The following is a 19,358-nucleotide window of genomic DNA, read 5'->3' as shown; positions in this document are numbered from 1 at the left end:
AAACCATCCCTAGAAGAATGCCGTTGTGGGTACTCTTTATCCCATCAACGGCTGCTGGCTGAGGCTGTGCTGTCTCACGGTGATCACTGAAGCTCTTCGATGTGCTCGCTGGGCCTGCATTTCGGCTGCACGCCCGGGCTTCGAAACCATCGAGCCAGAGCGCCGGGTGGCTGTGTTGGTCTTGTTGCTGCCGCAGGGCCATTCCGCGTCGTGCCTTGAATCCAAGACTTAATCGAGCCCGTGATGAAGTGTTGCATTTTACAGGCACTTTGTCCGTGCTTTGCAAACAACTGCCGGGTGGACACCTCCAAAGAAAGGCCCGCCAACGTTGCGGGGATCCCGTGTCGGCCCGGACCACCAGGCCCAGCAAGCGGGTCCACATCGACAGCTGCGGTCAAAAACGGTTCCGGGATGTGGTGAACCCAAGGTAGGGTAGGAAGAGGTAATGCGGGGGGGATTGGGAGTACGGTATGCAAGAATTGTCTGACCAAATTGGAACAGTGATGCATCTAGTTATGCGTGTCCATCTGCACGAGCAAGAGTATCCTCAATTCTCAACAGGAAATGAACAAAACTGTGGAAGTCGGTCCAGAGGGTTACGAGCCATTGAACACCGACGGGCTCTGGCAGCCAGCGCCGACACACCATTCGCCATGGTAGATGAAATGGATGAAATGCAGAAAGAATTCGTGTCTCTGTCAAAACCAAACCACAAGCTGCTACTGGTCCCGCCATAATCTGGGCAAATAGGGTTCCACGCTGAACGATTTCTGTGGCTGAAATTCTCTAGCCACAATCGCAGAACCAGTTATGGCGGTGCAATCTTCAACAGTTTAGCGGGCCCACCAAGCAGGAATCACCCGACGCATCATCACGTCACAGGTTCGGATGAAAGTGGAGACCTTGTTTTCCGTGCCTCTGGCTCTAGACCTTGGAGCTCTCTCCAACCTCCCATCAACCTGCTTCACGTCTGGTTCTTACCGCATCTCCAGACTGAGCCTGACAAACCCGCGACCGAAGTTAGCAGCAACTCTACACTAGTCGCACCACATCACAAAGACATGCTGCACGCGAAATGGACGCGTCAATCTTCGAGGACGGATCGAACGGGGGCTGCAACGAAGGGAACGACCCGACCAGACCGGACACCAACCGCGACATCTGGGTCCAGCTCGGCCTGTCGCTGATCCTCGGCATCTCAGCCTTTGTCACATTCTGCATCTTGCGCCCGCGATGGCCGACCTTGTACGCTGCGCGCAAGCGTCGACTGGATCCCAACATTGGCTTGCCCGCCCTGCCGAACACCTTCTTTGGATGGATCCCGGGCCTATACCGCGTGACAGAGGAACAGGTTCTCGCCTCAGCTGGCCTCGATGCCTTTGTCGTGAGTATCGGTCAACCTTTAATCGCCGGGACAAGTCATGCTAACCGGGCCGGTACAGTTCCTTTCCTTCTTCAAAATGGCGATCCGGACGCTCTCGATCTTGGCCTTTTTCGCCTACGCCGTCTTACTCCCTATCAACCTTCGGTTCGCACACAAGAAAGACGATGCGAAAAAGGGGGACGCACACAAGACAGACGATGCGGAAAAGGGGAACATTAGTTACCTCTGGTCATATCTGGTGTTCATCTACTTCTTTTCGGGCGTCACACTCTACGTCCTGAACAAAGCGACGTTCAGGGTCATCCATATTCGTCAAGAATACCTAGGAACCCAGTCTACCATTACCGACAGGACATTCCGCCTCACTGGTATTCCTCAGAACCTTCGCTCCGAGTACAAGATCAAGCAGCTCATTGAAAAACTTGGGATTGGACAAGTGGAACACGTCAGCCTGTGCCGTGATTGGCGGGAGCTTGATTCCTTGGTCGCGCAGCGGGCGCGGGTGCTGGCCAAGTTGGAAGAGACTTGGAGCGTCTATCTTGGGAAACAGACTGGTCTCCCCAAATCCGTGCAGCGCTTGCGCGATCCAGAGGCCGAACCGTCCGTATTGGAGCCTAGGGAAGACGAAGCTGATGAGGAGGCTGGGGAGAACGGCCGGTTACTGGACCATAACCATATCAACCCTGAATTTGTCGAGAGATCACGTCCCAGGGTGAGAATCTGGTACGGGGTTTTGAAGCTCCAAAACCGTAAGATTGACGCCATCGATTACTACGAGGAGAAGCTACGCCGACTCGACGACCAAATCCGCGAGGCCAGAGACAAGGACTTTTTGCCGATGGACCTAGCTTTCGTAACGATGGACTCGATTGCCGCCTGCCAAATGGCGATCCAAGCCCGCATCGACCCCAGGCCTGGACAGCTCCTGACCAAGCCCGCGCCATCACCGTCGGATGTGATGTGGCAAAACACATACGCGCCGCGTGGGGTACGTCGCCTCCGGTCTTGGGCCGTGACCGTTTTCGTCGCGATCCTGTCGGTTGTTTGGTTGACAGTTGTGGCCGCTATTGCAACTCTTTTGAGCGTTTGCAACTTCAAGAAATGGTTGTCGTCTTCGCCGTTCTCGTCATCTCCGATCGACTTTCTGAACGAATGGCCAACGCTGCTTGCGTTGGTCGAGACTGGCTTGCCGACATTGCTCGTTTCGCTGCTCAACGTGGCCGTGCCATATCTGTACGAGTACCTGTCGTACGAGCAAGGCATGATATCCAAGGGCGACGTCGAGCTCTCGATCGTGTCCAAAAACTTCTTCTTCACGTTCTTCAACATCTTCGTCGTACTTGCTACTTCGGATGTATCATTCAGCGTTGCCGAACTACTCAAGGGCGTGTGGGAGAGCCCTCACGAGTTGACAAAAACGATCGCCAGACGGATCAGCAGACTGGCCACATTCTATACCAACTTCATACTGCTTCAGGGCGTCGGCCTATTTCCATTCAGACTCTTGCAAGTCGGCAGTGTGGTTCTCTATCCTATCTATCGTATGGGAGCCAAGACGCCCCGAGACTTTGCTGATATGGCGCGGCCGACCGTCTTCAGCTACGGCTTCTATCTTCCGACGGCCATGCTCATCTACATTCTCTGTCTCGTGTATAGCATTGTGGAGTATGGCTACCAGATCCTGACCGTTGGGCTCATTTACTTCATCCTTGGGTATTTCACATACAAGTACCAGCTTTTGTACGCCATGGATCAGCCCCAACACGCGACGGGTGGCGCATGGCGGATCATCAGTTACCGCGCCATAATGGGTCTGTTGATTGCACAGGCTGTCCTGTCCAGTGTCATGGCGCTGTCATCGGGCCTCGTACAGGCGGCTGCGGTACTGCCTCTGATGGTCTTCACCATCTGGTACAGTTTCTATTTCCAACGTCGGTTTGAACCGCTTACACGGTACATCTCGCTGCGGAGCATCCGGGCCGAGATGGACGCGGACGATGCTGCGGTGCTTGACGAAGATTTTGAGGGACCCAGGCCGTCGCAGGGTCTGTTGAGACGTGGCAGCACGATCGACGAGGACAAGGAGAAGGGCATGACATTCGCGAACCCTAGCTTAACTTGCCGGTATGTCTTACTCTTTTTCTTCTCTCTTTCCATCAGAGTTGGGACAATGGTTGCTAACTTCTGACAGTCTCGAGGAGCCATGGATTTACCAGGAACCTCCCTCGTACCACGGTGATGGGGAAGATGGAGAAGGAAGCGGACGGGATACGGAAGGGCCCATTGCGCCAGCAAACACGACGTCGGCTGCATCGGACAGTTCAATGAGCCTCGGCGATACGCATATTTGGCGGCAACAAGCGGACAGCAACGATCGGTAGAGGAGGTAATTGCTCGAGTTGGTCGGGCACGGCTGAGTTTGTTTGTAGATATCATGCTCGAATGCATACGGGGGAGCAAGACGCAGTTGAGACGATGTTCTGATTGGTGGGTAGCGGAGACAACAGCACTATACCACGTTGGAGTTACGGTTGGGTGATTGACCATGAAGATATCAATAATTGATTGAAAAGCATTTGTTCGCAACCTAAAGTTTCCTCAGCACCATACGCAAGCTGGGTTAGGTACCCACCTAAGGTAGGAGGTAGGCAGCACAGGGTTCGGGAGCTGGAGGGGCTTCCCGGGCCGGAGCTGGTCCTGATGGGCGGCAGCTGGTTCAGCGGGGCTGTCCCGTATCGATATCGCCTAATAGAGGAGACAAGTATTTCCAGGTACCTATCTGAGCACCTAAGCTGGTAGGCGCCTGTTCAATTGCCTACTTGGGTACATATGAGATACATCAGCGGGGTAGCTCCTACGATCAGGCCATACCCAAACTACCTACCTTAGGTAGGTTCCTCACCAAGCCTGCACCACCCCAAGTCAAGCTTAAAGAGCTTGGACACCCCTCCCTCTCCCCCCTCCGTTCACGTCATTCAACAGGAAGGATTCATTAGAACCAAGGCGCCGGATTTGGCATTTGCCAATTGGGTACCAGTTTGGAAGACCTCCTTACCAGGTACATTGGCATTGGCATTGGCATTGGCATCAGGTAAGAAAGAGCCTAGGTTCTTGCGGCAGGTAGCACAGCGGGGAGGGGGGGAAGACCTTGGCCTTCCTCTTCTTTCTTCCCTTCCACTCCCTCCTTTCTCTTCTCTCATCCTTCACACCTCCTGCTACTACTATCATCGTCGTCCACGTCGTCATCAATATTCCCTGCCGTCACATCCTCCAGCTCGTCGTCGATCGCGTAACTCTGCATCTTTCCTTGCCCACCCCACACAACAGCTCTTGATCCCGCAGCTCTGCCCGATTACCTCGATATCGCACGTAAGCGCCCGCCATGAAGCTCGCCGTCTTCAGCGCCAAGGCCTACGACAAAAAGTACATTTCCGCCGCGCACGAGGCCAAGAAAGAAGAATTCAAAAAGCACAATGCGAACCTCGCCGGCGACACCACCGACTTCGGCATCATCTTTCATGACTTCTCCCTTTCCTCCGAGACCGTCTCCCTCGTCAAGGATGTTGACGCCGTATGCGTCTTTGTAAACGACTCCCTCACCGCCGATGTTGTCGAGAGCCTGCACAAGGCCGGCTGCAAGGCCATTCTGCTGCGCTGCGCCGGCTTCAACAATGTCGACCTTAAGACCGCCGAGAAGCTGGGCATCTTCGTCGCCAATGTCCCCTCATACTCTCCCGAGGCTGTCGCCGAGTTCGCCGTCGCCCTGCTGCAGTCCCTCAACCGCCGCACCCATCGAGCCTATAACCGGACCCGCGAAGGTAACTTCAACCTCGATGGTCTGCTGGGCAAAACCGTATATGGCAAGACGGTCGGCATCATCGGCACTGGGCGGATTGGTGTGTCTATGGCCCGCATCATGAAGGGCTTCGGCTGCACCCTCTACGCCTTTGACCCCTTCCAGTCGGACGCTTTCAAAGAGCTCGGCGAATATCTGCCTTTGGAGGAGCTCCTGCCCAAGTGCGACTTCATCAGCCTGCACTGCCCCCTGATGGACAAGACGAAGCACATCATCAACGAGAAGACGCTCAAGCAGATGAAGCCGGGTTCAATCCTTGTCAACACATCTCGCGGCGGTCTGGTCGACACTAAGGCTGTTATCCACGCCCTCAAGACTAAGCACCTTGGTGGTCTGGCCCTTGATGTTTACGAAGGCGAGGGCGATCTGTTCTACAACGACCACTCGAGTCACATCATTGATGATGACCTGCTTACCCGCCTCATGACCTTCCCCAACGTCCTCATCTGCGGACACCAGGGATTCTTCACCGAGGAGGCCCTGCAGGAGATCTCTGAGTGCACCTTTCGGAATCTTGAGGATTTCATGCTCGGCCGCAAGTGTTCTAACTCTCTAGTCAAGGAAGAGTCCACTATGTCGCATAGAGAGTCACTCCCAGTCCGCATTGTCTGAGGAGTATGTTGTTGCACGGCAGCAATCGGTGAACGGTACACCGGCCGGTTGATGAATACCCTACTTTCCCCTCGAAGAACTAGCTAGTTACGCATCACGACTTATGAATAGACGATTGAATCACTGCATCTCATCACGCTCGGCCCTTCATTCCACTTGACTCTTCAAAATTGCGCCACTTGTGAACTCGTAACGGAGGCCCACAATTAGCTCAGGTGCGCACAAAGAGACAATTGGTTTTCTGGGGAAAAGTTTGGTAATAAGAAAGCTTACGGATTATCTGCGATACCGACCGTTCTTGGTCAAAGGCATCCGTCATCTATTATCTAACACATCTTCCAGCCTCTAGGCCCCGCCATCCAACGCCGATATCGAAACGCCGAATGATTCAAATGTGATGAAATACAGGCTTATGTACCTAGTTGCGATTTTGACTTCTAGAAAGCAATCGTTGATGCAAAATGTGTTTTGTGTGATGGAGATAAGGTCGTGCCGTCTAGGCCGACTCTAAGGTACGGGTCGGGGGCCATCACAATCGTCTACGGCTTGGCCTTCTCGATGTCGGATCCCGACGTCTCCTCATCGTCGGAAGAGTAAGCGTACTTGCTTCTCGCGCGGATCCTGGCTCCGTAGACCCAGAAGAGGAAGGGAATGCCGCAGCACGCAAGTCCGATGAAGCCGAGCAGGGACGAGGCCCACTGATCGCCCAGACGATCGTACATCTGCTCCGTGAAGAGAACGACACCAGCGCCCCAGAATGAACGGATGCAGGTTTTGGCCGCAAGCGCCGAGGCGGCCTGGTGCTGATACGAATCGACGAGGTAGTTGTTGGCTGAGTTGTAGAGGAAGATGAAGCCGAAGCCGACAGGGAAGCCACCCAAGGCGGGGCCGGCCCAGTGCAGGTGCGGGTAGGAGGTCCAAGCGAAAATGAAGAGACCGATGGGGATGAACCAGCAGCTCAGCATCATGGGGATCAGGCGGGCCTCGGCGGGCGGGTGGCCGTTGTGCTTGGCGACCATCTTGAGGTAGTGCTTGTTCACCCAGGGGGAGCATGCGGCCGAGCAGAGAACGCCGACGGCGAGGGGAATGAACATGAGACCGGTCGACGAGGCCGAGTAGCCCTTGCGCTTCTGGTAGATGATGGGGAAGGCGACGAAGAACATGTAGAGAAGCCCGTAGAGGACGGACATGTAGATGGAGATGAGGAAGACGATGAGCTCGCGGAAGAGGAGCTGGAAGGGGCGGATGAGGAAGATGCCGAGGCGCTCACCAATGGGTCGCATGTCGATGTCCTGCTCGGTGACGTGGGACGCGTCGCCCGTTTCCTTGCGCATCTTCTTTGCGCGGCGGGCGAGGATCGTGGGCGCATAGGTTTCGGGCACCGTGAAGGAGATGAGGACCCAGACGATGAAGGCAAGAATCAGTTGAATCCAATACAACCACCTCCAATTAGTTGCGTCAGAGAGAAAGCCGCCGACGAGGGGCCCGATGGCGGGTCCGATGAAGGGCGCGGCGGAGAAGGCCGCCATAGGGACGCCGCGCTCCTCGTTGCGCCAGAGATCGGCGAGGGTGCCGCCAACAAGGGTCATGGGCGCCGAGAAGGCAATGCCGTCAATGGTGCGGCAGACGATGAGGGTAGCATAGTTCTTGGCGACGGCGCAGGGGATGATGAAGACGACGGCGAGCAGCAGCGTCGAGGCGTAGATGATCTGGCGGCCGTAGATTTCGGAGAGGGGCGCGAAGGCCATGGGCCCGACGCCGAAGCCAATGACGAAGACGGAGATGGAGACAAGGGCGGCCTCCTCGGAGACGTTAAACTCCTCGGCGACGCCGGCGATGTCGGCGGTGATGACGGAGGAGCAGAAGGCGACGACGAAGCAGGTCAGGGCGACGACCATGGTGCAGTACCACTTGTAGGCCTTGCTCCAGTTCTTGGGGTTCTCGGCATCGTTGGGAAGGAAGGTGACGAGCTTGTAGGTGCCGGCTGGGGCGCCGTCGGGGCCCGCCGCGGCCGAGGTCGTGGTCGCCGCGGGGATCTCGCCGGCGCGGGTCTCGATGCGGTACTCGTCGAGGTTGGCATTGGGGGAGAGGGTGCGGTAGGGGAGGTTGACGTCGAGGACCGGGTCGACCCGCTCCTTTGTCGCGACGGGGTGGAGGGCGCTTGAGACGGAGGAGCGACGGCGGTTGTTGTGTTGTGAGGCAGGGTGAGAGGGTGTGGTGGTGGTGGCGGCGGCCGTTACGGGAGCGTACTGACGTCCTGCCGCTGCATCTTCCATGTCGGAAGGAGAGCCTGGCGGGAGGGTGTGGGATGACGTCCGTGATGGGTGGTCCATCTTGGGTGGTTTTGTGTGCGGAACGTTCTCTTCAGAATGTGTGGATCACGCTGTTGTGAATTCGATCCAGAGGACGCCGGAGCCTCTTGGAGAGGTGAGAAATAACGGGAAAGGTGGTTGTAGGGAGCGAGAGAATTGGGGGATGGTGGCCCTAGACTGGTAAACACGAGGTCAAGGGAAAATGTCCTTCGAGATGTTCTGGACCGGGGACGGGAAAGGAGGGCGGGCGCCAGGCCGACTTTATACTCGTACCCATCTTTTGGAAAGAAGAGGGACTGAGTCACCCTCGGGGCCTCCGCTGGGAATAACACACAATAACAACAGGAACCATCGCAGAGCAGGCCTGGGGATCCGGTCGCAATTCGGCCTGTGGGTGGGAAATCGGCGCGGGATTCGGGAGTGGGGATCCACTATCGCGGCTGGGCCCATTTTTCCCGTCCGGTTTGGACCAATCCGCCCCTGTGATTCGTGACGGGGTCTGAAAGCTCTTAGGTACCTACCTACCTACCTACCTACCTGCCTACCTATGTTACACCACTAAGGTACTAGGGGGAGGAAAGATTTTTGTGGTCTGGACGCTCGCAGTCCTTCCTGTCTCTCCGTCATGGCCCGTGAGTCGTTCATTGTGGAATCGATACGCACACGCCGGCGAAACCCCCTCCCCTTACCTCCTTCTTTTTTTCACCCTTTACTGTTTGGTGACGGCTCGAGTCCCCACCGACGAGGAGGCGAACGTTGCAATTGCAGGGAAGACGAGGCCGGCGATGTCAATGGTGCTGACTAAATGATGGACTAAATGATGGTAGTAGCAGGAGAATGAGAGTAATCGAGACAAATGTGTATGTATGTCACCGCTGCAGCTGGCACCTGCCTTGGCCTGCAGTGGCAGACACCAGGATGCGAGTCGGGACGTGCGCAGCTGCGAGAATGTCGGGGTCGCGTTTGACACGAGCGCCGACTTTTTTCTCATTCCTTTCTTTTTCTTGGGGGGGGGACTGACTTCTTTGCCTTTTTTAATTTTCGAGGTGACCGCAGCCGGACTGAAGCTATTCCCGGGATGGACTAGAATGGATCTGATGAGCCTCCGTCTTCTCACGAGATGTTGCAGGGGGAAAAAACGGTCGTCGGCGTCCAATCGCGTCGCTTCCCAGGGAGACGAGGATGGCGGCGGCACGGTACTCGATTTACGCGACGGGCTTGGCGCATTGCCCTTTTTCTCGCTGGCTACATTTCTCGTGATCCTTGCCTTGCGGCTCTGTCCGGCTTAACGATTCAAGCAACGCCCAGGATGTCATCTAATGGAGGTAACGGGGGTTGGAGGGGGCCGGGTCTGGGAATAAGAGGGAATGACTTTTGCGCGGCACTAGTCTCTTGGGAAACCTGTTCGACAAGGGGGAGTGGGGGGCGGGTCCCTGGAGGGCCGGGCGTGTCTCTCAGGGCTGAAAGGGCAGGGGGAGAAATCTCGGAATGAGTTCGGGGTGTCGTCATATTATCTCTCACTCGTCGTCGACGAGGTTTTTTCTTGCCTTCTTTCTAGTATCTTAAAACATTGAAATTCTTTTGCCAACATTGTTCATTTCGTTTCCGCGAGACTCTCCCGCAAATGGACTTCGCTGGTCGTGTGAAATGAAGGAAAGGGGAAGGGGGGGGGGGTACTCCCTCTTAACTTTGTAGGCTCTTCATCTGAACTTTTATGACCCTGTAATTTCTGAATCAATCAACAAGGGGAGGGGGGTTGACGCGGGCGGGAGGGATTCCGCTGTTTACGTCGGCTACCAGGTGGGCAGCTCAGATGAGAGAAAGCCGAGCCAGCGCCCTTTCGTCCGGGACGCACGGACCCGTAGAAGTCGGCGGAAACATGCGGGTCCATAGCGGGGCTCCGGCCGGAGGGGGGCCAGGTTTCGCACGCCGGCCCAGAGAGATTTCGTACGCCCTGGAACTTAATGATTCACTGAGCCACGAGAATCACTTACTCTGCTCTCTCCCGTGGGGGTTTCCCTTCATTCGACTGGTCTTGAGAGATACGCTTGGTGTGCCTAACGTCCCTGACGGGGTTTCGACCGAAAGGTGCTGCGGAAGCCGTCGGTTGCGACTGCTACCAGAGCGTGGACGCTGCTGTCTCGCCTTCTCGTGAAGAAATGATTCAAGAGGTGGAGTCGAAGCAAGGGGGGAAAAAAGGTTTCCAGGGATGAGCGCACACAATTTTTTTTGATTGCACTTGTACAATGTGCTTATTCCCGGCGGACGAAGTGGGGGGAGGGGCTCGTCACCAAAAGCACGCCTCCCACGAGCGCCGCGTTATCAGCGAGGTCTCGGGGCTAGAGGGCGTATCACCATTTCTCAGGTTGGAAGATCCGAACGACGTGTTGCACCTGCTCGGGGCTCCGCTTGGCAGCCTTTCCCACGGTCCACGAGCTGGGAAGGAGGTTAATAAGAGGAGCTTGTGAGGGTCCGGGAGTGGTACCTTTTGGTGGTGGTTTCGCAGTTTTGGATCCATCAACACATGCCCCGATACCGCTCGACATCACGGAGCCTGAGGGGATTGGCAAGTGGATAGATAAGAGGGTGTTGTTGCATCGGTCCAGGGGTTTGATGACAGAGCATCTTACGATGGAACAGGGAATGTCGACGGACCTTGCCAGATGAGCCGAGAGAGTGTGCGGCTGGTGAGTCCAACAGGCAGGCGTGACTAGGAGTGATGCGGCTGGGGGTGGGTGAAGCGGTATGCATACCTTTAGGCTCTAGTGCTCTGGAGCATCAGCAAGACCATGCGCATGCGGGCTTGGGTTCGTCTTGATTGATGCCCAAGGGGGTATGGTGTGTCGCGGAGACCGCTTTTGCAGTTTGACTTATGGAGAGAGCCTGGAACACGAGGCGATGAGAGGGCATGTGCGGCTGGCTATCGTTGCAGGCATCCCAAAATGGTGTTGGTGGTGGTGGTGGTGGCAGTAGTGGGGCGACCGGCGGTTTCTTAAAAGTCGGAGCTCGCGTCTTGGGTCGCCGGTGCCCGGACTGCCTCGTGGTCGGCGTTTCCACCTCCGTTCCAAGGGCGTCGACAGCCGGGTGGTTTAAAAGGCTGACGCGACGGGCTTGGAGCTTGGCATTCTTGGTCTTGTGGTGGCCGCGGGACCTCTCGGGAATTGAGGATCAAATGCGCATCGAAAACGACCACCGATGGATGCTACGAATCCACCTCCCATCAAGCAATCAGTGTGCCTGCGCCCGCACTCTTGGGGAGCGTTGCTAGCCCGAGAAGTCGAAGAACGAACAACCCAAGTCCTGCGACGAACCAAATTAATTCAAGAAGCAAATTCATACCGGTTCACCCCTATTGGAACCACAGTGAGTTAGGTACAGGCACGTGCACAGGCAGCGGCAGGTCCTGGTCGTTCCCGAGCATTAACATGATGACAAAAGTAATTGCGCCCGAAAGCAAAAGAGATGATCAGTGGGAGGCTTGAACTCCCGGCCTTGGCATTACTCAACATTCCAGATGGAATATTAGTACCACGCTCTAACCAACTGAGCTAACCGACCCGCTTTGATGAGAGCGGAGACCATTTGGAGATCTATGATCGTCAGGCTCCGTATCGCAAGTCGTGCCTTCTTCCATCATCACCAGTCGTCTGACCCTCGCCAGATGTCATAGTTGATTGTTCTTTCCCAGTCGAAAGCCAAATGGCTGACCAACTGCAAATGCTGTGTGTGGCTCCTCCCCCGCGCAGGATTGTGCTTCCGTTCTTGTCTCGGGTCTTGGCGAGGCAAACGCTGCATGTCTCGTCTCACTCTTGCTGACACGATAGAACCGGACGCGCCTGGCCTGTCTGTTCCTCCTGAGAATCGGAAGTCGAGAGCGAAGAGCACATGAAAGATAAAGACGGCAGCCTGATGGGTCGCCCTTTTCTGGCTGTGTCTTTCTTGAGAATTACCCTTCTCTCCCCTTGTGGAACGTCGTCTCGCTTCCCATCTCCCGTCTTCGTCTCCCATCCCATCCCATCACCCCAAAGGACGCCGGCATTTGCGTCGCCATTATCGTCGACAACAACTTCAATAACAATAACAACAACATCATCATCAGTTCTGAGGAAGACTTCGATTTCCGGGGCGCTCTCTTTTACCATTCAGGCATTGGATATATCATTCTCTTCAAAAACCATCCCACCCCCAATGCTGTCCCCTGGTCTTCAGTTTGTCGTCGCCATAAAGGCCCATCCAGACGACGTCGTGCATTTGCACGGCCACGAAAACCACTTATCCCAGCTAATTCCAGCCGCCATGCGTCTGCCCGTCGAGATCTTGCATCAGATATACTTTCTGCTCGACCCTCCCGACTTCAATGTCGCCCGCCACACCTGCCGCACCTGGTTCTGGGCCAGCTTGAATCGATCCATCCTCGTCACCATGCTCAAGCGCGGAGGATGGTGGTCCAGTATCGAAAGAATCCTCGAAGTCAAGCAGGGGAAACATGCTTTGTTCAATGTTCACGACCAAGATGTGACCGAGGAATGGGTCATGTCCAAGTGGCTCGCCAGAGAGTGTGCCCTGGGCCCGAGTCATCACGGGCTTGAACCCGCCTTCGTCGAGATCAGTCAGACGCAGTTCACCGATTTCGACTCGGGCACGGTATCTGGGACTGGCGAGGATGTTTGTGCCAGGTACACCGCAAGCATGTGTGGCCAGTTCCTGATGGTCAGCTACGGAGCAGTCATTTACGTCTACGAGTTGAACCATCGATGCAGAGACGCCAAGTCGCCCCGGTGGCTCATGTCTTCGTAGCAAGAGACGTTACCACGCCACAAGGGTCTTCTGCGCCCCGTTGCCACCATTCTGTGTCCTTACCGCGTCCTCTGCTGCGCCATGGACACCTCCTGGGGCCGCTACTCCATCGCCGCCGTTCTCGATGGCCGGAACGGCATTGTTTGTGACATCACATGTCTCATGTCAAAGTACATGGTGGACACAACAGCCTCGGAAGACTCTGCCAGGGACGCCAAAACTACAGGATTGAAGCATCACGGTCAATCGTGTGTCTGCCGCTCGCGGTCGTCTTCGCTTCCGCCTCCTGTCGAGACGGGCCCCAGATCCATCTACCGCAATATCTGCACCGCCGAGAATCCCCCGCGCGCCGTTGCAATTTGCCCCCAACGCGTGTGTGTCGCTTTTGGCTCTTCGTCTGCTGTCGAGCTGCACTGGGTTGACGGTCAAACCAACCGAGATCTTGTCCGCCGTTTCCCCCTGTCCACGCGGAGCGACTTCGTCTACTTTCTTCCACCACGCCCTGCTGTCGATTCTGTCAAGAAGCTTCGTTTGATCAGCTCAGCGGCAGCCATGGACAGCAACTCGACTTCGATGCAGATCATCCTGGGCGCTCTGGGCGGCAGCTTTGGCGGTTATCCTCCCGAGATCCCCGCCGTTATTTCGCGACTCGAGACATCAGCGGCTGGCCCCGAAGCCGATACTTCCAATGTCTACACAATTACAGAACAGCAGCTGAGTGCTTCCATCAGTCCTCCGCCGTTCCGCAGAACTACGTGGAGGGGATGGGGGAAAAAGGCTCCCAAACCCAGATCCATCGCCGCCGACAACTATCGGGCTGTGCCCCTGAGTGACGGCTCTCATATCCTCTTCACCGACCCCAGGACGGGGTACTTGTGCTTGGGCGCCGACTCTCCAATTGGTTCAATGACCCGCCTCCAGAGAAAGGTGCAGTTTTGGCCACCTTCAGCAGCCTGCTCTAATGCTCCAACCCTGTGCGCCGTCGGAGCCGACCTGACCCATGGCGTGAGGGTTGCCGCCGTCTTCCCAACAGCACAATGGGTGGACCAGCTTGGCTTCCATTCGGAAAAGCAGCTGCTAGTCTTCTATACCTTACCTCCAGACATGTTCAGAGACATCTCCCGCTTCGGTAACCTTGCGGACATGATTGATCGCCCCGTGGCTGACTGGGCTCTGTGGTGGCCAATGTCTGTACTCCGAGCGGTTGCTGTGGCGTACAACAGCGATGCGACGACGTCTGACATTTTTCACAAGGGACCCTCATATCCCGTTGATGTTCACGGGCAGGTCGTTGCCGTCTGTTCGGGCATTGTCGACCTAGCGCTGGACCCGGGCCCTGACATGCTTATCTGGGCATTCAGCGGAAAAGGCTCCGCTCGTTGCTGGGCACTCAACACAGGAGACCAAAATGCGGTACTGCGAAGCACGGTCCTGAGGGATGGGAGCATGCGGGAGGTGGACGAGGATGACGATGTGGTGATGGAAGACGTGGCTTCGGGCAATCGAACGGAGAGCAACCCGCCGACCCCGACAAGCCCGCTTACGATGGACGGCAAGGATACGCCCCAGTTTGCTCGTCCATCTGCAAACCATCCTCTGTCGTACAGGTACTATCGCTTGACAACCCGGGAGAGGGAAGAAGACGCTGTGAAAGCAAATTTGCTTGAGAACATCCAGGGTGTGGCGAGACTGGATATCGAGCTTCGCTGACGAATAGCGACGGGGGAGAGGGAACGGATGGACGAAAAGAGCATGCATAAGCAGAACCTACGAGAATGATTAAACGTACCAATAGTCCGCCCGTACTGACCTACACACCAACCAGAATTCTTGATCCCTAACTGGCTCTCTTTCATTTTGATACCTAGGCATGACGTCTATGAATGCCCTCCATGGAACCCCGGGTTCTCAGACCTTCTACGGCTCTATCATTTCCAAATTAACCCCTAACGTCTATATACACCGTGTATAGTGTAGTCCTTCTTCGGTCCATTCACCGTGTACTGAATGTCCCACTCTTGGAGATTGACAGCCTTGAAAGCGAAGTCATATTTGACATCGTAAAAGTCGTCGATGCAGAGGTGGCCCGCCTTTGCCTGCCACGGCTTCTGATGTCCTTCAGGAGGCGGGAGGAACTCGATCTCATGGAATAGGTAGTCGGCCCGCTTGGCGTCGTCCGTCTTGGCGAACCAGACGCTCACGACGTCCTTCTTCTCGTCGTACCGCCAGACGTAGCGACGAGTGGCCCGGAAGACCAGCCCGTTGTCGGCTCGGAACTCGCCGTCCTCGATGTAGAGGTACTCGGTCGCCAGGCCGTCGCCGTCGCCGTCGTCGTCGTCCGAGGGCTTGTCCGCCGCGGGGACGGGAGCCGAGGCGCACTTGAGTCCGTCGGCGGTCTTGTCGCGTAGGAGGAACTGGGCCGTTCCGCTGAAGTGACCGCTCGGATGGCTGGGCAGCCTGCTGGTCAGGTTCCGTTCGAGCCTCCAGGTGCCCAGGAGGCTGCGGAAGACGGCCCTTGGGACGAAACGGCTCGTCGTCAGCCCGGCGATGGCGGTGGCCTGGGTTTGCTGGAGGGACTTTGCGGCCTCTGCCCGGGCGGCCTCGTCGACCAGGGGGGACAGGTAACGTGCTGGCGTAAGGATGTCCATGGGCTTGTTGTTGTGCGGGAGGAGCGGTGTCGGGGGCTCAAGGGGCGGGGAAATGGGGAGGCCGAGAGCAGAGGAGAACTCCTGCATGAGGTAGGCGTAGTCGCCCATCGGGAACTGGGAGGCCCGCGGGTCGTCTCGGAGGGAGACGGTGCGCCAGTCGGAAGCGTCGTCGAGGAGTGCGTCAGAGAGCTTCGGGGGCCGCGGGGTGAGGGAGGGCGGCGTCCAGAGGGCGGCGAGCAGGCGGGCCTGCATCTCCATGACGCCCCAGTAGGGGGACCTGTAGAAGCCGACGAAGCCGAGGGAGGGGATGTCCTTGACATGGGTGCCGTGGAAGGCGAGGGCGAGGGGCAGGTCGCGGTGCCGCGGAGAGTGGTTGAGTTTGTCGAGGACGCTGGGCGGGAGGAAGGAGAGGCATGGGGAGGGATCGAAGCCCGTGGCCAGGACGACGGCGGCGACGTTGTCGATTGTGGGCGGCGACGACGACGACGACGACGGGTGGTGGTTCACGAGGGTCGCCGTTGTGCCGGCGACGGAGGCGAGTTTACCCTTGGAGACGGCGATGAGGCCGGCGCGGACGAATTCTGTGTAGTTGTCGCTGACGGCGAGGAAGGCTGGCTCCGAGTGGTGGTCCGGCGTGACGGCGATGGAGGGGGAGAAGGCGGATTGGTCCTGGCCTAGGGAGGTTGCGTAGATGCCGTGGGTGAGCTTTGCGGCTTCGGGGGTGATGTGGCCCTGGCTGTTCGCGAGGGGTTGGGGCCGGTTGTTGAGGTTGTAGGATGAGAAGTCCAAGGGGAGGAAGGGGGCTGCGGTCGATCCGGGCTTAAGCTCGGTCAGTCTTGTGCATAGTCTTGATTTGCCTGGGGCCTGAGAAGGCGTGAGGGCTTGCTTTGCTTACCTTGGGCGTGGTATGCAGGGGGAACACCCACGTGGGACGCTGCGTAAGATGCTCGACGGTGAGTTTGTCGGCGTTGGGAAGCGGGCTCGGGCCCGGCGCGTTGACGGCGGCGGAGACTTGCGTCGCGATGGTGCCCGAGATCTCAACGCCCGACATCTGGCCGCCGACGACGAGGATCTTGCCACCGCCGTTCCTCACGCCGTCGGGGAACAGGCCTTTCAGGTCGCGGTACTTGCTGCTGTGGACCACGGGAACGACCCCGTCCGTGTCGAATGAGACGTCTGACGGGACGACGGGTTTACCGAAGAAGCCAGACGCGACGAGCAAGTAGTCGAACGCGGACGTCACCTCCTCACCGCCGCCGCCGCCGCCCTCGGGCCGGACAGTGACGGCCCAGGTGCCGTCGCCCTGCAGGTCCGTCCTGACGACGCGGTGACCCAGCTTCAGGTCGGCGCCGAGGCCGTAGCGGTCGACGTAGCGCTCGAGGTAGCGGCCGATCATCCAGGCGCGCGGCAGGTCCGGGTCCTCAGGTTGCCAGGCGAGGTCGCTGAACTGCACCGTGTGGCGGCTCTGGTTGGCGACCATGAGAGGGTGGACAAGGCCGTCGGCGTCGGCGGGGCGGGTGGGCCAGAGGCCGCCGATGCGGCGTTGGGCGTCATAGATGGTCACGGTGAAGGCGCCGGCGGGGGCGTTGCGTAGGAGGGTCTTGGCCGCCACGAGGCCGGAGGGGCCGGCACCTGGAAGAAGAGTGGTTAGTTAGGGTCGCCGCGCGGGGGTGAGCCGGTAGCCGGAGGTGGATAGAGACGCGTGCGGGTTCCTCACCGATGATGCAGACGCGTTTGGCCATGGTGACTCGGTGAAAGCAGGGGGAAGGGGGAGTAGGGCGATTGACACGGGATGAAGGCGGGATGAAGACGGGATGAGAGAGATGAGCCCCTCACTATGAGATTATCCCTGTCGGAGCAGCCTCTGGGCGAAATTGAGGCTTAAGTGGGCTGTGAGTAAGTCAGTATCTGTCTCAAAACCCCATCGATCTTGTACAGACACACACTCTACCTCAGATTCTCATCAAGGCATAGATGCGGTGGAAGTTCTCGAGCCAAAACACCAAAAGTGCTTTGTCGTCGTCGGGGATAGCGGCAATTGTGGGGCCTGTCGCCGATTGAGGCCGGCGCTTTCCGTGATGAGTCAGCAAGCGCAGAAGGGAGTGATGGCCCGTTTATCAGCTGCGAAGGATTGGTACCAGCTGGCTTCACCGAGTCCCTCCTCTACTAGGTACAATGCCACCACTTTCGACCTCAGAGTGTGCCTGGAGCCAAAATTCATCGCCGCCATTCAAGGAAGCTACTGTTACTCACCAATGCGACGTATCACTGTCACGGTAGCCGCCACACATCTCGCCAGAGACACAACGCTGGCGAACACGGACGCCAGCATGCAAGAGGATGGCTGCACATCGGCCCGAAGCTCATCATGCCTGACTGGACCCGCAAACAGTGTCGATTCGACGAGAGCTCTTCTCTTTATGGCATCAAGCTCTCACAGGAGAGAATCCCAGAGTGTAGGTCCATACCCGACAACCGCAAGTAGAAAGAGGTCGTCACCCGCCCCAGGAGACTGGGACACGGTCGCCGGGACTGGTCCAGCCGGCCATCGCTGGTGCCGCTGGACGTCGACGTGCCGGCTTGCGGCAGGGAAACTACTGTAGCCCTTCTTCCCTGTCCCGAGAGAAGAATCCCACCGCCAGTCTGGCTGGCTCCACTGCGGGTTGCCAAGCCAAGGTTTCGGGCCCCGTTACGGCCACTTCGGACCCAGACGACCCAGACGACCCCGGCTTCCTGCAGCGACTTCAACAATGGGACGGAATTACTCACAGGTCTTGTGATGACCATTCGAAATAGCTTTCATCGGGAGCTATTCGGAACGTTGGCGTGCCTCGAGCAACACAAGAACAGCAATGGACACTGCCCTACCCTTGACAAGCCGGGACAAAGACCAGCCATCCATGATGGACGTTTACGCAAACTCGTTTGGCATCACACTCACAGTCCACAAGATGTCTTTACGAAAGTCCAACGATGTTGTCTCTGCGAGGAGGACAGGATTCGACTTAGCCATCCTCACCCAACCGAACGTATCGGTTGTTTCCACCAACCCCTTCGTCGGAGACCCTCCGTCCCGGTGACCAGCCTTCATTTGCGAGACGGCCGTCCGCATGGTACCTTGGTTACACACAGGAGTATAATCCCAACCGAACGAGCTGTATCATTGGTTGTAGGACCATGGCCGCGCCCTCCTCTTGCATCTTGCCCGCCTTCGTTCTCGTGCAACGGCGACACAGATCTCGAACGACCATCGACGGCGTCACCCTTGTCCTCACGTGGGCGATTTCAAGACGAGTCCTGTAAGAAAGCTGTGCCGTTGCACGAGTGAAGAAGCTGGCAATTCGTGTGGTGATAAAAGTGGCGAAGCGCTGGGCTTACTGCCGATCCGTCGATAATGTCTCTCCGCTCCGAGGGACGAAGAAATCTCACCCCCCATCAGATCGACGTGTCTTTTGGCTGATGGACAGAACGTGCAGCTTCTGGGTGCGGCTGGCTAGGGATAAGCTTCGATGCGCTTCTCTCATGTGGACACATGACCGTTGGAATCCCCAGGTTTTACTACCCCATGGATCCAACCGCCGGAATATCTAAGTCTGTGGGCATCAGTCGACATGAGACACCGGGCAGCCACAGCGTGGTTGTTTTTATTTACCTCATTTTTTTACGGACGGAAATCGAAGCTGCGGGCCAAACATCTAATCTTAGACAAGTTTAAGATCTTATTTTCCTACAAACCATCGTCCGTCCGC

The 19,358-nt window shown here is 57.1% G+C and overlaps 7 protein-coding genes across 7 annotated transcripts; 5 read left to right on the top strand and 2 right to left on the bottom strand.

Moving 5' to 3' along the window:
- The first annotated feature begins 943 nt into the window (after positions 1-943).
- CDEST_09382 (Putative CSC1/OSCA1-like, 7TM region, CSC1/OSCA1-like, cytosolic domain-containing protein) lies at positions 944-3,951 on the top strand. Its single transcript, XM_062925541.1, has 3 exons — positions 944-1,384; positions 1,443-3,508; positions 3,576-3,951. The coding sequence occupies exons 1-3, from the start codon at positions 1,076-1,078 to the stop codon at positions 3,763-3,765; spliced, it is 2,565 nt and encodes an 854-aa protein (XP_062781592.1). The 5' UTR covers positions 944-1,075; the 3' UTR covers positions 3,766-3,951.
- A 362-nt stretch (positions 3,952-4,313) lies between these two features.
- On the top strand, positions 4,314-6,045 carry CDEST_09381 (Putative D-isomer specific 2-hydroxyacid dehydrogenase, catalytic domain-containing protein). Its single transcript, XM_062925540.1, has one exon. The coding sequence runs from the start codon at positions 4,767-4,769 to the stop codon at positions 5,850-5,852; it is 1,086 nt and encodes a 361-aa protein (XP_062781591.1). The 5' UTR covers positions 4,314-4,766; the 3' UTR covers positions 5,853-6,045.
- A 1-nt stretch (position 6,046) lies between these two features.
- CDEST_09380 (Putative major facilitator superfamily, MFS transporter superfamily) lies at positions 6,047-9,145 on the bottom strand. Its single transcript, XM_062925539.1, has one exon. The coding sequence runs from the start codon at positions 8,183-8,185 to the stop codon at positions 6,392-6,394; it is 1,794 nt and encodes a 597-aa protein (XP_062781590.1). The 5' UTR covers positions 8,186-9,145; the 3' UTR covers positions 6,047-6,391.
- A 1,955-nt stretch (positions 9,146-11,100) lies between these two features.
- CDEST_09376 (Putative FAD/NAD(P)-binding domain, FAD/NAD(P)-binding domain superfamily) lies at positions 11,101-19,297 on the bottom strand. Its single transcript, XM_062925535.1, has 5 exons — positions 17,554-19,297; positions 17,327-17,499; positions 16,505-17,241; positions 11,606-16,428; positions 11,101-11,546 (listed from the first exon to the last, which is right to left on the bottom strand). The coding sequence occupies exons 2-4, from the start codon at positions 17,349-17,351 to the stop codon at positions 14,908-14,910; spliced, it is 2,283 nt and encodes a 760-aa protein (XP_062781586.1). The 5' UTR covers positions 17,352-17,499; positions 17,554-19,297; the 3' UTR covers positions 11,101-11,546; positions 11,606-14,907.
- CDEST_09379 (Putative F-box-like domain superfamily protein) lies at positions 11,724-12,985 on the top strand. Its single transcript, XM_062925538.1, has one exon. The coding sequence runs from the start codon at positions 12,050-12,052 to the stop codon at positions 12,959-12,961; it is 912 nt and encodes a 303-aa protein (XP_062781589.1). The 5' UTR covers positions 11,724-12,049; the 3' UTR covers positions 12,962-12,985.
- On the top strand, positions 12,987-14,905 carry CDEST_09378 (uncharacterized protein). Its single transcript, XM_062925537.1, has one exon. It carries the CDS (start codon positions 13,043-13,045, stop codon positions 14,669-14,671), a length of 1,629 nt encoding a protein of 542 aa, XP_062781588.1. The 5' UTR covers positions 12,987-13,042; the 3' UTR covers positions 14,672-14,905.
- Positions 17,657-19,291, top strand: CDEST_09377 (uncharacterized protein). Its single transcript, XM_062925536.1, has 2 exons — positions 17,657-18,065; positions 18,121-19,291. The coding sequence occupies exons 1-2, from the start codon at positions 17,688-17,690 to the stop codon at positions 18,403-18,405; spliced, it is 663 nt and encodes a 220-aa protein (XP_062781587.1). The 5' UTR covers positions 17,657-17,687; the 3' UTR covers positions 18,406-19,291.
- Positions 19,298-19,358: the final 61 nt, after the last annotated feature.

This window comes from Colletotrichum destructivum, chromosome 6 (genome assembly GCF_034447905.1).
Source record: "Colletotrichum destructivum chromosome 6, complete sequence".
NCBI lineage: Eukaryota > Fungi > Ascomycota > Sordariomycetes > Glomerellales > Glomerellaceae > Colletotrichum > Colletotrichum destructivum.
Note: the sequence above shows the minus strand (reverse complement) of the source record. Positions and strands in the feature narration are given on the sequence as shown.

Bases quoted from the DNA above. Each gene is read 5' to 3' on its own strand.
- CDEST_09382 (XM_062925541.1), top strand. From the start codon at position 1,076: ATGGACGCGTCAATCTTCGAGGACGGATCGAACGGGGGCTGCAACGAA. The intron at 1,385-1,442 runs GTGAGTATCGGT...GGGCCGGTACAG, and splicing joins CTGGCCTCGATGCCTTTGTC to TTCCTTTCCTTCTTCAAAAT. The intron at 3,509-3,575 runs GTATGTCTTACT...AACTTCTGACAG, and splicing joins AACCCTAGCTTAACTTGCCG to TCTCGAGGAGCCATGGATTT.
- CDEST_09381 (XM_062925540.1), top strand. From the start codon at position 4,767: ATGAAGCTCGCCGTCTTCAGCGCCAAGGCCTACGACAAAAAGTACATT.
- CDEST_09380 (XM_062925539.1), bottom strand. From the start codon at position 8,185: ATGGACCACCCATCACGGACGTCATCCCACACCCTCCCGCCAGGCTCT.
- CDEST_09379 (XM_062925538.1), top strand. From the start codon at position 12,050: ATGAAAGATAAAGACGGCAGCCTGATGGGTCGCCCTTTTCTGGCTGTG.
- CDEST_09378 (XM_062925537.1), top strand. From the start codon at position 13,043: ATGGACACCTCCTGGGGCCGCTACTCCATCGCCGCCGTTCTCGATGGC.
- CDEST_09376 (XM_062925535.1), bottom strand. From the start codon at position 17,351: ATGGCCAAACGCGTCTGCATCATCG. The intron at 17,242-17,326 runs GTGAGGAACCCG...CTCTTCTTCCAG, and splicing joins CAAACGCGTCTGCATCATCG to GTGCCGGCCCCTCCGGCCTC. The intron at 16,429-16,504 runs GTAAGCAAAGCA...ACCGAGCTTAAG, and splicing joins CCCTGCATACCACGCCCAAG to CCCGGATCGACCGCAGCCCC.
- CDEST_09377 (XM_062925536.1), top strand. From the start codon at position 17,688: ATGAGTCAGCAAGCGCAGAAGGGAGTGATGGCCCGTTTATCAGCTGCG. The intron at 18,066-18,120 runs GTAGGTCCATAC...CCGCCCCAGGAG, and splicing joins ACAGGAGAGAATCCCAGAGT to ACTGGGACACGGTCGCCGGG.